At 39.9% G+C, this 16,622-nt stretch overlaps 1 protein-coding gene across 1 annotated transcript in view; it reads right to left on the reverse strand.

Annotated features, from left to right (window-relative positions):
* The window catches only part of SEMA5A (sema domain, seven thrombospondin repeats (type 1 and type 1-like), transmembrane domain (TM) and short cytoplasmic domain, (semaphorin) 5A), a 222,359-nt gene that overhangs the window by 24,432 nt on the left and 181,305 nt on the right, over positions 1 to 16,622 (reverse strand). Inside the window, exon 15 of the mRNA XM_010571431.1 lies at positions 6,011 to 6,236. Coding sequence (XP_010569733.1) covers positions 6,011 to 6,236 — 226 coding nt within the window. The remainder of the gene's footprint in view (positions 1 to 6,010; positions 6,237 to 16,622) is intronic.

Below are 16,622 nucleotides of genomic sequence, written 5' to 3' on the forward strand. Positions count from 1 at the left end.
TTCTAGTTATTAAATGAACAACAATGCAAACAATGAAAAAATTATTAATTGGACCAGATTGCCAGTCATGTTCTTCATAAAACACTACAGTTTGCAACACTTCATACCAATACTAGGATGTTCTGATGACATTTTTGCAGGACAGATGTAGCTTTTTCGGTCCTAAGGAAAATGTGTGACCTTATCTGCCATTATGATATTAGATTTCTTGTGATTTAAATTGGGGAGTGGGAAGAGGAATCTTCTAAGGGAAAGCTCTGAGGTACTTTGGCTCTGAAACAGAAGAATATTCTAAAGAATCTTTTCAGTGTGGAGTTTGGTCTGCAGCGAGTGTTCCCCTGTGTTTTCTTCTTTCCAAAGCATTAAAAAATTTATTACAAGGAGCAGTCTTTTCACAGTTTTACAGCAATTCATAGAGTGTTCATAGAGGGGCTCTTAGAATTTTCTCTTCAGGCAGAAACTGCACATTAAAAAATTAACATTATGACACTAATGACGTTAAAAATAACAAGATCAGTTTACGGTCTGGAAATACGGTATAGTATACATTCCTTGAACAGCTGTCTACAATGAGGTGACTAGGTAGATGATGAGGGGAGAACAGTGGATGTTACTTATCCCAACTTTAGTGAGGGTTTTGACACTGTCTCCCATAACCTTCTGATAGACAAGTCAACAAAGTACGGGCTAGAGAAGTGGCAAGCGGGATGGATTGAAAACTGGCTGAACAACTGGGCCCAGAGGGTCCTGATGAGTAATACAGAGTCCAGCCGCAGGAAAGCCACAAGCGATGTATGCCAGCCGACTTTCGCTGACTGGCTTACTGATTCCATTATACTTAGCAAGCAGGTATAACAAAAAAAAGAATGTCTAATTAAGTTACATAATTCTGAACTAAACCAAGATTTCATAATTTCTAAGTATTTTTTATAACTTTTGGGTTGAATTGGAATAGTCTTATAACTCCACAAGAAATTAATCCTGTTCAGAGACATGTTAACATGGAAGTCCCCTGCCCTGACTAGTACAGGATTAAAAATCTGCCTTTGCAAAAGCCTGTAATGGAACTTTGATTGGCCTGATTCTTCTTGAAGACTGCAACATTGCCAGCCGAGTTCAATTAATTTGTCTTAAAAGAGAGGCTCTAATAAAGCATATATATTTGTAATAATTTTCTAGTCTAGCCTGTAGCTAAGGAATACAGCTCTAAATAAGAGAGAAGGAGCAGTGACACCTGATAAATTACATTACTTGACTGATTTATGCCTTATGTCCTCCTGTTCAAACCTAAGAGAGAAAATTCAATTATCCAAGCAGTCTAGGTTCATGACTTTGAGAAAGATGATCTGGAGCCAAAATTCAAGTATCCTGAATCATTTCTAAATGACAGCATGAAACACTGTTTAAAGTGCAGGAGATAACAAGGATAAGCAAAGACTGTTTCGGTGTTGTCACTTTCTGAAGGTATTCTGCAAGTATTCGACAATATCATTGAAGCATAAAACTTAATACCGTCAGGCCTATTTACCTATGAAAACCTTATAAACCTTCAAAACTTAGTAAAATTTAAATGGTAAAATGCAATGACAAACATTAATGCAATGCAAAGATAACATATTTTAAAAAGACGAAACAATATGCAGACGGAGGATGTTATGTTACCACAAGATTTTTATTTCTTGTGTTCAAATATTTAATCCCAAAGTTCCACTGAAGAGTTGTTATTTGTCAATCAAACTTGAATTTGTCATCGAATTCAGTTCTAACTTCCGTAATTCATTTTGTTCTTACCACAGTTTAGCTTCAATAAGACAGTATGAGAGGGGACATCACAACATGTACCCCTCTTGACTACAGGACATTACTAATTATCAGCACCTGTTTTATTCTGTACTAAATTCTGAATGCACTATAGATTTCCTGTGAGTAACACTAGGATTAATCCATCTCTTCACAAGATATCGTGGCCACTAAAACAGTATTTCAGACAAAACTACATCCTGCCTTCAAAAATAACTATTGTTTTAAGTTTGGCATAGAGAAAGAGTGACAACTGGGAATCTAAGTTCAGGTTTCCAGGTGCCTTTTTCTGCTTTAAGGAATTTGTGACTTTTCTTCAGATTTTATAGGCAAATATTTTCAGGCAAATAAAAGACTCTTTCAGACTGTCTGACTGAAATTGGAAGGGTTGTCATTGTTTAATTGTTTTCTGAAGGTATTTTGGGAGCTAACCTCATCTAACTTTACCCATGTCAAATTCAAGGGTCTTGCCTAAGCTCATCATTGCTGTTTCCTTTGTATACCCCATGGAAAAAGAGCAGTACCTCCAGAGGGTGATTCGTGCCCATTCTATCAGATGCTTATCTTTAGAGGGATGCCTCGTTCCCCAGGGGTGCGCGCTGTCTTTGCAGACTACAATGGAGTCTAGAGTTAGGTGAGAGAAATGCAAACTGGAAAAATCAGATAACTTCATATCTTGTGAAATTTTTATCCCTGGATTAAACACGTTTTCAGAACAATTCATAGTGCTTATATATCAGATACTCCTACAGAGAGTCAGTTAGTATGTTTAATGTAGATATGTAATATGTTTTGTTTCATAAGCACACATTAAAGCCTATGGTAATTTCTAGACTTTTAATGCTGGACTGTACAGACATTTGCATTAAGATGTGCAACAATGTACACAATCTCTCTAAGTGTGTATTTGAAATAGCTGTCTCTTTCCTGTCCGAGCACTATATGAAAACCTAGAGGCAGAGAACAAAATGTACTTTTCTTTCCTCTTAATCAAACTTCAAATCAGGAAAGCACGAATACAGCGTGCAAATGCTACTGCTTGGTTGACTGAGATAGAAATCTTACCACACTCAGGAGGAGCCTAGTGGGTTTCTGGCAAGAAGTTCTACCTCTAAGCTCAGACTGCAAAGAAAGTTTGCTTTGCTAGCGTCTGACAGTGAAACATGATTCTGTTTAACATGGCATGACTATAGCTGCACAGTGGGAGATTATAGGCGATGAGAAAATTTCTAACAAATGGGTCTCTTCTGCAAAGAACAGAGAACTGATCTTTGCAGAACACATCTTTGGTAATGAGGTACGCCAAGCATGCTGTACCAGTATTAATCTTCCTATAAAAGCCAGCAAATTGCTACAGTTCAACATGGAGATAATGAAAAGAATGTTTCACAGTATCCAGGCTCTGGTCAGGTGGAAGTAAGTTCTGATGTTTCCTTGCTATCTAGCCAGAAATTGTGAAGGTGTCTGCCAAAATTCACCGTTTTCCATTCCCATGAGAGTCTTCTGTTTGAAAAGCTACAGCTACACTACATGACTCTCATTCACTTATTTTCTTCCCATGAAATCAAGGACCAGTAGAGGGGTGGTGTGTGGACCCAAACCCAAACCTGGGAGCAGGGAAATGCTCCTGAATCTGCAGTTTAGAGGCAGTCAATAAGTTGCATCACATCAGCAAATCAAGGCAGAGCCCTCCCCACCGAAACGTTCCACTCCACCCTGTTCTGACATCCATAACCAGAAAATGCCTAAGCAAACAGGCTCAAAATAAAATGTGGGTAAAGGAGATGTAACAGTAACTCTTTTCACCAGAACCATATTGATAAATGTAGCCACTTGGAAGACTGATTGGGTTTGATCTTGCATTACACGATAATTAAAAACTCACTGGCCAAAAAGAGTCAAAGAATGAGCATGAATTAATGCCAAAGCTCTGAGGGCACTCGCTAGGAAGAATGGACAGATGTATAATAGTTTCTGCCCTGTTGACTACTCAATATAAAGTATTTAAATGTTCAGTAGTTTTGGGCTTAGTCAGCAAAAATCCTTCTCCCAGATGAACATTTCAATTACTATGCAACAGGGTCACTCCCATACATGGGTCCAATGATTAATTATTTCCAAATGAAGCAAAGCAGCAGCTTCAGCAAGATGCAACAAATGAGCTACAACACCAGGAAACTCAGGAATCTGATGTTCAGAAGTGAAAGAAAAATCTTCAAGCTAATCAGGCAAAGAACGTGCCTGGACCCACACCCTTGCCTCTTGCGCTCTGCCCGAACACCTTATTAAACAAAACGTAGGCACTGCTACTTCTGACTATATTCTGTAAGAAAGAGCCAGCTTATGCATCCAGCTCCAGGAGGACTTATGATCATGACTTCAGAGCTGAGAAGGGTGTCTCCATGCTTAATTTTCTTGCGGCAGTGTGATCTAGGACAGACTGGCTCTTGCACTGGTTTGTCCCACCACCTGCTCTCCAAGTAGTGCGTTGGCTGCCCTACACTCCGTTCTTAAGTGCTGTCATCTCAGCTGTCAGACAAGAACATACCTAGATTCTTCTGTAGATCTGCTTCTAGTTGTTGTGATAACTCTCCTAATTCTGTACTATCTGGTGGCAAAAATATCCTCTTTTTCATTTAAAGTCATGAAATTTTAAAAAGGTGTCATGAATGTCTAAGTGCTGGAAGACAGCAAAAAGCAGCACCGCCACCTAAAAGTCTTATTTAGGACAAGAAAGGTAGATCATACACCAATCCCAGCAGAGCAAAATCTTTGCTAAATGCTAGTTTGAAACTTAATTTGGATGAAAACAGGAGAATAGCAGAAACGCTTGTTACAAGAGTTGCTCCATGCCAAAATCTGCCTTGCTATCCAGACCTAAACAATAAACATTGGAGACTGTAGATTACCTGAAACGGGAATGACAGAGAGTGTGAAACTCCAATCTGGAGCACCACGGGCTTCGTTTTATTATTTCACGCAGTTCACTACTATGTATTTCTTTAAATATTACGAACGTCCTGCCTCCTCCAAAGGGGCACAGATGTCTAGTGAATCAATAAAGGTTTTGCACAGGATGAAGGACATGGGGGAAGCCTCCAGCATCTTCTCACAGAAGCCACCCCTGCAGCACCCCCCCAGCTCCCCAGACCTTGCCACGCAAACCCAATACAGGCAGGAACTGCTTAACACTGATTTTCGCAATAGTTGGTCTGTCTGAAAAAAATACTGAGAATTAGAAAACCCAAGGACTCATTCTCTCTTTCTGGCCTTAGATAAGCCAAATGCCTTCAGTTATACATTTTTTCAGCTCACCTGGGTATTGTGAAGATACAAAAGGCTATTTAAGTGGAAAGCAGGTTTATAAATATTTAAACACAAAAATTAAAAACCAGTATTTCCTTAGATTATATAACTAAAATATAATACTTAAAAAGAAACACTGATATATCATTAAAACTGGATAATTAATGAAATGTATTAATAAAATTAGAGTGACTGTCAGAAGTTCTCCTAGGTTTTATTTTTCATATACGTACACATAACATTTATTCAAAACTGTATATTACTGATAGGGAAAGAACAAAGTTCTGGAATAAAATAATTCCAATTTAAAGTGATCTAAAGTTGAAAAGATTTTGAAGGAGTTCAGTTTTCCATCTCAGAAATAAACAGAACTTTAAATTTCTAGCAATAGCATAACATAAACTTCTATAATAGAAATTATCCAGTGCATAAACTCCTTATTTAGTTAAATACCTGCATGAATCTTAGAGCTCCTACTTTAGAATTACTGAGCAAAAAGTTCTTCTCGGCATCAATACTACATATTCTAGCTAAATCTTTATCAAATACATTAATGTTGCACAAACTCTCCCCCAGTAAAATCCTGAGAGAATACAAGGAGGTGACGGAATCCTCCAAGAACTGGGCTGCCACGTCATGGCTCACAGGTTATTGTAAAGAATATTAAAATAACCTGGCAAATCTCAGAATCAGTGGTAAGAGACACTTGATTAGTCTGAATGATGAAGCCACATCCAGAAGAAATACAAGCTAGATTCCCCGTTGTGATCGCTATGTCCTCCTTTTCATTACCAGTCCTGTTACGCAAAACACCAGCGAGCAAAAACTTCCACTCTGTGCGGAAAGGGAACTGCAGACACCTGGCTCGCAGGAGGCGTCGTGCAGCCACTCGAGCTTTGCTTACCATCTGTCGAGCACCCACTGGTGCCGTCGCTGGAACAGTAACGCATTTCAATCCTTTGCCTTCCCACCTCTAGCAAATTTGGGTCAGGCAGCCGCGCTTTGCAGGTGTATCGGAAACGTTGTTCATAGTGGCCACCGTTGTCTGAAATATTGACTGGGGTCCAAGGTGTCCAAGGGGTTGTCTTTTTTAACTCTGGACACGTGTTGGTGTTACAAGGCTGATATTCCTGGAAGAAAATGTCACAGTGAATATAATCATTAAATATGACTTAAACCCCCCCCCCAAACCCTCAAAACAGACAAAAAGCCAACTAATAAAAAAAGCCTTTGATATTTTCTCCAGCATTTCCAATAGCAGTGATCATCAATAAACTTTTAATTCTAATCTCAAACCAAAAGTGTTTTTTTCTGCTTCTAGGCAGGCACAGTATCACACTGCTAAAAGCAACAATATACCCGTACAAATTAGGTCTATTACATCCATAAAAAGGGTAAGCTGAACACTGTAAGTACCATGATAAAGCACATCTTTATAAATGACTAGCCCCAAATAAGGTGTAGCTAAATACGTTAAAGCTTTTAATTAAGAGGAATTCTGATAAACTGCAAGTACAAGACACAAACCAGCAAATAATTCCTTGGTAAAATCTAGTGGCATATGAATAAGCAAACCACTGTCCCTTTTGTATATTGCTTATGTATTACACGGGGACAATGGACAAAAAATGTTTTCTATTATGGAATCTGGCTCCCTGAGGTGCATGTTACCCGTAGCTCCAGCATTGCTAAACCTATCATCAGAAGCAAATTCCCTGTGGACTGATATGCACCAAAGGAAACAGACCACACCTAAGAAACAAATGCAGAATTGCCAATATTCTCAAGCTCCACAAAATACGTCTTCTGACAAGCATCATCAAGATTTGCAGGTCCTGCCAATTCATTTCCCTGAGCACAATACGCTTCATCTGATGCAAGTGCCTTGTAAACTATATGGATGAAATTAAACAACCATTAAATATCAGAATGAATTGACACTAACAAATTATTAAAGGCAGAAAGAAATAGGCATCAGTGGGACGATTTTTAAAAGATCTCTCAACCTCTGACCCCTTAGAGACATACTCCGGGAGGGTACCTTCTGAAAAGGAGCCTACTGAAGTTTGTAAGTCCCAAAACTGTGTGAAGAAATCATTATTTCTATTGTGTCCATGTTAAAAAAAATTTAAAATGTTAATAATTTTAAATTTTAAAATGTTTTTAACATGGACACAATAGAAATAATGATTTCATCACACAGTACACACAGTACAACCTCCTTCCTCTATAACCCCTACCCCAGCTGATACCACCAAGTTCCAACAAGCAACAGATTACCTGCTCCTCTCTTTCCCATGGTGGTAACAACCTTTTTATCTCACACTTTCCTCAGTCCACTACCTCTTCTCTCAGATGGTCCAACTTATTAACACATCCAATTAGACTGAGAGCAATTGCTCTCAACCTATATTTTGGTTTAAAGGCTCTGTTGCTATTTCAGATCTAGAAGAAGCTTCTTTGATAGCTTTTCTAATTTTTCCATCTATTAGAGTCAGAAAAAAAATTATTCCCCGGAAAGTGCTGCCCAACTAACACAGCCAGACACTGGAGAACCCAGCCCTACATTCGAGACTCTCGTGTTCTGAGGCCAGGTTTCATAGTTCTGTGGTACTTCAGGCCAGAAAGAGCTTTTAGCCCAAAGACTTCTGCTGGACTACTGTTCACTCCTCGAGGCTGTGCCGAGTCCTTGCCCACCGTAAGACCTGGTGACCACTACAGTGGTGACCACGAGTCATATTTGGGGACCACCTGTGGAAGAGGATCCTTTTAGAGCACAGAGGACTGGATCGACCTTCCTGGGATCGGAGTTTCAGCCTCGACTGGTTTCTGGATCAGAAGACAGCAAAGAACGAGCAAACTATCTGGTCCTGTGTACAGCAGGGGAAGTAATTTCTTCATGATTCCTCTAGGCAACTGTTTAAATCATATGTGTTTTAGACTGAGGACAGAACATGTATGACTGTTGTCCTCACAGTACATGAACAGTGAAAAAGAAATCACAAAATTAACAGATCCCAGCAATGGCCAGAACCGCCGTGCTTGCTCTCCCAACGGGCTGTTCACCTCCAACGCGCAGTCCCCTCCAGCTGCTGGATTACAGCGTGTCTTTTAGCAAGAGCACTCTGTCTTTCCCGCGCTTTTTTTTTTTTTTTAAGATGTCTAGCACTGATGAGTCTATCACCTCCCCGCATCAGCTGTTCCACTATTTAGTAATCCTCAAAGCTAACAAAGTGCAAGTTAATTCAAGGCTGCATTTTTCCCCTTAATTTAATTTTCCAGTCACTGAATTTTGTGGCGTCTTTATCAATGATACCGAAACTGCTCCTTGTCCCATACCTACAAACAAATTTTTCATGCCCAAATATCCATACATAATGACAAACCAAGCCGAACTTCTTAAAGCTACATAGGATTTAAAACCTGATCTCCAGGTCCTGTGCATCCCTATATCTTCCTTTTGTCCTGTTTCCTTATTTTCCCTAAGACGGGACACCAAAATTCAACTTGGCATTCTAGAAGCAGTCTTATCAATACAGCATGCAGAGGCAATCGTGACCCCATTCCACTCGACAGTCTGACTTTAATACATACATTATTGCATTAGTGCTTTTTCCTTCCACAACATTGCACAAAGAGCTTAAGTAGACCCAATTATCTTTGATAACCTGTCCTTCTCTAAATCACAGCTTTACAACTACATACACTTTCCTATCCCGCACAAGAGGCTGGTGTTTGGCAATATTAAAATCTGTTTTATTAGCTTCTGCAGTTATCTAGCACATTATTTACTACCTCAACAATGTCTGTCATGGTCAAGCTTTACTGAAGATGTCTTATATCATTGTCTAGACGGTTGATAAAAATGTTAAGTGCTATTCACTCAAGAACTGATTGCAGTCAGACCCTGCTAGACACATCCCAGTCATTTATATCTGTCCATTAACACCACATTTTTCAATTTGTCAGTGAGCCAGCTTTTAATCCATTTAACATTTGCCATATATTTCAGTTTTTCAAATCAAAGTACTTTCTGTTGCAAAGGCAAATGTCTTGGAAAAATTCAGTGACAGTCTGGGAGAAGTGCTGTATCACTTTCAAACATCTTGAAACACAAGCTCTTTTCTAGTAGCATATAAGCAGGAATAATTCAATCAGTATAGTAGCTACTACGAAGTTTGTTTCAAAACAGTCACAATGGCCTAAAAGTTTCGTTCCTCATTTGCTGTTGATTTTTGTATTGATATTTTTCAATCAAAAATAAAAGCTGCTAGAAAGGCGAGGTCTTTCTTTACTGGATATGGCCTAGACAGGCGAGGGTCGTATATAGCAGAATGTGTGAGATATGCAATGAACCCTTTGTCAAATAAAAATAGGCAACAAAGGAAGAAGTTAATTTAGTGTACTGAATGCTGCTTTGCTAACACATGTCTGAAATGAACACGTCAGCTTGCTTGTTTCTAGAAAGACAGATACCAGTAATCAGTGCGCTTCAGCATGCATAGTCCCTTCATACACCCTCTGTGAAGGTGTCCTCATATATTGCTACATGAACCAGAAAAGAAAGGTGTTCCTTAAGAGTATCTGTAGAGACCATTTGTTGTTTTTCCTTTCTTCTTGCTTGGTGCACAGCTTATAAGACAGTTTGTCTGCTGTCATGCCTGTCTATTCAATCACTGGATAATGCCCATGAAAGGCTCAGAATGGCAGGGGAAACAAAAGTACATGGAGATTACCCAGAAAATGTTAACAGCAGTAAATAATCTCTCTTTGAGAAAATCCAGAGGAATATCCTACCAATGGCCGACTCCATGAAGTCCTGGCGCTAATAACGACCCGGCAGAGCCCGCTGGCTTCTCTCAAAGAGCGAGCGCCGCGCTGCCCTACCAAATACCGCGTCTGCCACAGAGGAATCGAAAATGGCAGCGTGCTTGATGGAAGCATTGATGTGATCGGATGCTACAAAACTCCAGTATACGCAGAACCATGACCTTGCTCTGAACGGTCTCAGATTTGGACGAAAGTAAAGGAGGGGAGAGAAAAGGCACGATTCAGATGGCACACGGGTGTCTTTGGCGCTGCTAGCACGAAGACGTAGTCTGACTGGAAGGATTTGTCAGGGACTGGGAATACGGAAACTGCTATCTCTGCTTGGATTACCCTCCTCTTCTCACCTTGTCCAACGCTTGAACAATTTACTCAAGCGGGATTTCAGGAATATGGCCCGCTCCAAAGCAGTTTGACCAGCCAGAGTAGTGGATGCAATAATAAAGTGACTAATAGCGGAATAAAAGTCTCCGGTGGAACACGGAGGTCTCACCTCAGCGCAGGAGTGGTAAGAGAGAACGAGGAGAGCAGTGGAGCGTTCTGCTTCAAGAGGGCCGTTGAGAGGACCCGAGGGGGCGGCTGCCAAGCTCCGTCTCCCCCGTGTCCCCGGCCGACCGCAGAGACGGGGTCGGGCTCCCCGGGCACCCACAGGGGAAAACTTCCTCTGATGGGTTTCAATTAAGCACCCGAGCTCTCAGGGTACACTCTTGGACTCAGAACAACAATTATCTGAGACCATTTGCAGACTCCAAAAATATCATTGCAATAGTTCAAACTTAACCACGTTCTCAAAGTTCTCTTTGCAAGTTGTCCTAAAACTTGTGACCTAAATTCACCATGTTGTGGCTTTTAGTTTAGAGTGGATTTAGTCAGCTGAGATTGTTAAATTTGTGCCTGGCTGTGCCTGGCAAAGATGCAATAAGACCTTTAAAGACTAAATTTCAGGGGCAGTTCAACAGTGAGTTGACAAATTTACACCAAATACACAAATAAATATGTACATCACAAAATACATGTCTATGAAAATGATAATTTAAAATAACATTTATCACAAAGCATACTGGTGGTAATATGAGAAAAGGCATCATAAATTAAAAACACAATTTGGATTGACAGAGCATAAACATTGATTATGCTATTAACCAGCTACCTTGCTTCTGTCTTTAAATAATATTTTCTAATATTTGTGTATAATGAAAAAAGAATATTAATGTCATGTTTTGTACCAAGATTTATTTAGAATTATTTGGTTGTATTATTTTAGAAAAGGACAACTAAAATTTTATTTCCAAACCATCCCATTTCAAACTGGAGGAGACCCTTGCTAAACAATGTAGAATAAAATTCTACTTTTTTCTCATGGAGGATGTGGAACAGACTAATTTTTTTTTTGCCTTTGCATAGCCCCTTTAGTCAAATTCCTGAAAATTTTGAGAATCTCTGAGACTTTTACTCCTAGTTTAATTTTTATTTTAATTAACCAAACAGCATGATAGTCTGATACTTCTTTAGGAAACTAGGCTAAAATCTTATCTCCATTTGAACTACAATTTTTTATAAAAAACAGAATTGAGATAGAGAGTTCTATTCCCATTTATATTACATGTTTATTTTATGGAGGAATTTCTCCTAACACTCTTATTTCTTTGATGTCTATAGTATGTCTATGTTGAATGCACTTCTTTTGTTCTTATCTCCGTTTTTCTCTCTCATCTGTTAGTGTGAGAGGCTACCTTCACAAGGCAACTAAATCAACTTTAACAGTCCATTAAAATATTTTCAGCCCAACAGTTATCTTTTATCGTTTGCTTTTCATATACTGTATTAGTTCTCGAATATTTTTGGAATCACCAAACAGTCCATTGATTAAAAAATACTTATAAATTTTTGCTTTTTGTTCCACTGTGCTAAACTTCAGTTTGGCCCAAAATATAAGTTTAATTTTTCAGATATTAAGACACTAATAGAAAAGAATGTCGCTGATTCATAAATTGAATGGTGTAGTATGTCACCTGGGACAAGACAGGGCTGTAAGATAAAAGAACGTGAGTCTCTCAAGCTTTGAGTTTGTCACAGCAATATGTAGTTAAAGGAAAGGATAGCTCTCACAGGCAATCAAAACAAAGGCCAAAATGAATGTAACAGTGTTATAAAACTCGAGAGAAAAACAGTTCCCATTTATAGAGGGCCTTGTTTACACATCAAAATGTAAGTTTCCTGAAGGACTAATATACCCTCTCCCTCTCCAAGAACCAAAAGATAGATAACATTTATCTTGCAGGGGTTGAAAAACACATTCAGGAAAATCGCTAACTGAACTTGAAAAAATAAATGGTTCATTTATTTTCATTACAGAAATGTAAAGTCTTCTCCATTTAGAAAAGCATTTTCAAACTAAACAAACAAAAGAGAAGAAAGTCCCTGACGTATTTCTATTTATTTCCGCAGTTTAAAAAGCCAGGTTCTTCAACAAAATACCATTAGATATACCTTACTTTATTATAATTTTTCTATTACAATACTATTTCAAAAACATGACCTGAAAGAACACCCAAACCCCATTAAATCCAAGTCATTAAGCAAAACATCTTCTACATCGTAAATTTCACAGCTATATTTAAAAAACAAAACCCCCAAATATTTCTAAAATCCCCATTGTATTTTAATGATGCAAGGGCACCTCTATATTCTAGTTTATAGGCGGTATTTTAGCTTCAGCTGACACCAGTGGGAGTAGCTCTACTGATTCCAGCGGAAGCAGGACTTTGCTGAGCGCAGGGGCAATCCTGTAGTGCTGTCAAGTAAGGGTAAGTAGGTTGTGTTCATAACGGGGTTTTAAAAATATTGGGATGGCTCATGGAGGAAAATCATCTTACCCTACGCAAAAGGAACAGGTTTCTTCTGAAGTGAACGCATTTCTTTTTTTGGCTGCAAATACTGACCGAGCGCAACCTTTTGTTTCAATTGTGTGTATTTTAAACAAAAGAATTGGAAAAACTTCCACTGATGTAAAGGGCAATTTAAAAGGAATTAAGGACTCAATTTGGAACCATCTTACCTGGAGGAGTTCAGGGCCTGTTGGGCAGGTCTTCAGAATGGCACAGTTCGGCACTCACATCTTTCCTATATTCACCATCATTCATTTTATTTAGACAAGGGAAGTTCCTACTTTCATCATCTCTTCATAATCCCATCAAATTCTGGACTGAAGCAAGCCACCGCTCTCTTCTTACTTTTTCTCTACCAGCCATTGGTGTAACTCCGTGCTCAAAAGCCACATTTTATGTCCAACTAGTCAAACTTTTGTGAAGGAAATTGTTACAAAAAACTAAATCACTTAATCATGAGAAGCTTAACTGAGTACCTCAAAGGGACAGGGTTAGCAGAAGCACCTTCAGCTCCACCTCAGCAGGCAGAACGGCCTGGCTGCGTCAAGGAAGGGCAGTTTTTATTCTTAGGTACTGCTTCTTGAGTGCTCATGTTCACATCAGCACCTGAGACCCACTTAGAGGGATAAACATTTATTTCATATGCATGAGAACTCCTAATAGTGTGAGAGTTCATTTTAAAGCATGATATTTGGAATTAACTCGTATTCAAAACGAAACTAGAAATGTCTAAGGAAGAAAAAGCTTCTTTATTCTGACAGAGATTTTAAAAATTATAGAAAGGGGCATAGTAATTAATTTGGATTCTTCCAAACCTAATCCATTTATGGACCTGCATTACAGTTACCCACCGTACTCAAATGCACCTAGCAAATGAAATTGCCACATGATACAAAACAGGACAAACTTGTCAAGATTTGTAAATTGTTTTTCTTTCTTTCTTTTTTTTTTTAATAACTGAATACATCAAGAACTTACGTCTATTTTTGCACACTGCTTGTAGAGAAATGATAAGTAGTAAACCCACGGTAAATCCCCAGCAGCGCCTCTGCCTGCTGACAGTTCAATTAGTACCGATCCTTCAAGCGTCCCCGGTGCGGTCCCGGTGCCCCCCCAGAGGAGCCCCCTCCTACAGCCGGGCACAGAGCCCCTGCTAACGCGGCGCCCGCGCTTCCAGCCGCCCGGCCTTTCCAACTGGGAGGTCCCTGCGGGAGAAGCCGCTTTGGACCGCCTCTCTGCAGGCCTTGGCATGGCGGGACGCCGGCTCATCACTAACGCTTTCAGGCAGGAGGACAGCGCTGATGCTCGAACCGGAGGGCTGCGGAGGGTGGTCTCCCCTGCGCGAGGCAGCGGGTCTGCCATGGGACAGTGTTAAACCCCTTCGCAAGATGCAAGGCAAGACCAGGGGACTGCGACCACGCCATCCGTCCGTCCTTCCCAGACTGCTCAGGCAGGCGTGGGTCCCAAGCTAGAGTCCCTAGGGGAACTCGAACTCTAAAACCGGCGAAAAACCCCTGTTTTCAGTGCTTGTATGTTCTTAATGTTGGAAAACATCTCAAAAACAGTCAAAGAACTGACCAGTGGAATTTACTGTCAGTTTTCAAACTAAGAACGAAATATACTTAAAATGTAACATGTTTCAGTGAAATGGATTTGAATTTTGGTTACAGACGTCTCTTCTGGCACTCACCCAGCACGCCCAATAACGGCTGAGAATTCACTGTCCTGAATACGCTGAAACTGGAGACGGCATGTTTGTTTTTACTGGACCCTCAGTTCACTTCAGGGAAGTGTTTCACGTCCCCAAGGGAAATTAAATATTCTCTCTAGTCACCCAGTTCCTTTCTGAATATGGATTTCCTTGGAAATCTAGGCTTCTCTTACTAAGTTAACCACAGATTTTCTTTTGATGAACTATTCCTTTTACATTTCGCCCACAACGATATAAGCCTCCTGTAAATGACCCTGTTCCTTTCACTCTCAGGGCACTGAAGATATCGAATGCATTGTTAACAGTTAGGAAACAAGCAATGCCTCTAAAAACGCATGGCCCAAACAGAAAATTCTTCCTCTCCTTCGTCCTTCCCTTTTACTCGACACATGGTCTATGAAACATCTCCCAAAATGGACGAGCTGTGCAATGTGCTCTGAAGGATCACACATTCAGCTACACACAAGAACACAGCAAACAGGTCTCCCCCGACTTTAGGGGGGTTTAGGCAACAAATTTTACTTTCATGACTTTTATCAGATTCATGTGATTATGTGCTTTTCTGGATTTGTGTACACCCCACTGATTCAAAGTGTCGCACTTAAGCAGTTTTGTCAGTCATGTAATTGTTAGGGACTTGCCACTGATTAGGAGTCAAAGATACTTAATTGCCAGTCCTAAACATTGATAAATAATAGTCCAGGCCCTCAAGATCATTATATTGGCTTAAAAGAACCCTGGACAGGGGGAGGGGGTGGATCTAGGAAAGGAAGCTCATTAGTTGTTTATGCACTATCGTTACTAAGAGCACGTCCCATCCTTCTACTGAAAATTACTGGTTCGCAGGTAAGCTGCTGTTTAGGATACAGGTGTTCAGGGCTTATTTGCTCCAGTTCATAGTCAGGAATCTTACTGCAAATCCCCCCTTCTCCGTGGTTTCGTATGCGGCATTACGAGCTGGCACAGCATAAACGTGCCTCCTGTGGGAACCTCCAGACGGGGCGGTGGGAAGCTGGGGCATCACCACTGGAACCTGTTAAAGCTGACAAACCCAGAGGTCCCTGTCAAAGGACTAAGGATTCAGTTATTTTTGCCCTGAGTGTTGTCATTTAGACAGCTGCAAAGCCTGCGCGAAGGAAGTCTGTGGTATTACTGAGCTGATGAAAACAGAACGCACAGGACCGTAAATAATCAAGGCCGTAAGGCTGCAGGGATTGTCCAACTATAAATGACTGCAGGAATTTACCAAAACTGACTCAAAAGTGATTTCAGTTAAGCAGATGCTATATTGCCACGTCGTGAAGGCCCCATCTGCAGTAGGAAAGACACAACCTCCACATCCGAGCAGCAATGGGACAAGCAGATCGTGAAATATAAATACAGCTAAAGGTAAATGATGTATTACTTGAACATGAATCGAAATTAATCTTCTCAGCATTTAAATCGTCATTTAAAATCAGTGTGTAAACATCAGCTTTGAAATCTATATTTATACATTTAATTATAAAGAGAGGAAATTCAGCTTTACCTTCAAAATTAAGAATGTACTAGGTGCAATTTGAGAAGACCATGGAAAGAAACGTAGCTTCCCGCAAGCTGCGATTTTGCTTACCTGATCTCTCAGTGCTTCAGAAGTGGGGAAAGGGGGTTGTTCAAAATTCCATTTTGAGGGCTATGATCAGCTGATTGGAAACAAGTGAGTTGCTGCAGCTTAGTGAGTTCCCGCTCAGCTGGGCAATGCTAACGATCTGTGCATGTGGCTTTATTCATTACAAATGCAAATGCAAGTGCAAAAGAAGGCAGATTAAGTCAGCCAGATAAGGGGTGATTTATTTTGCTGTAATAACTCAATTCTTTGCAATTAGCTTCACATACTCTTACTGAGAAGCTTAAAGTTTTTCATGTAGGCCCTGTAATTCCTGACAAAAATCTTTTAAATAGCTGAAATAGTTATTATTAACTTAAAATGCATTTTTTTTAAATTGCTGGAAATCAGGGCTATCCAAGTATTTATTATCTGAGAGTAAGAATGTTAGAAGATAATCCAATAGTCAAAAAGGCATGAAAAGGCTGTCAACGCATCAATTTTA

The sequence above is a fragment of the Haliaeetus leucocephalus genome, unplaced genomic scaffold (assembly GCF_000737465.1).
Source record: "Haliaeetus leucocephalus isolate CR32 unplaced genomic scaffold, Haliaeetus_leucocephalus-4.0 Scaffold328, whole genome shotgun sequence".
NCBI classification, from domain to species: domain Eukaryota; kingdom Metazoa; phylum Chordata; class Aves; order Accipitriformes; family Accipitridae; genus Haliaeetus; species Haliaeetus leucocephalus.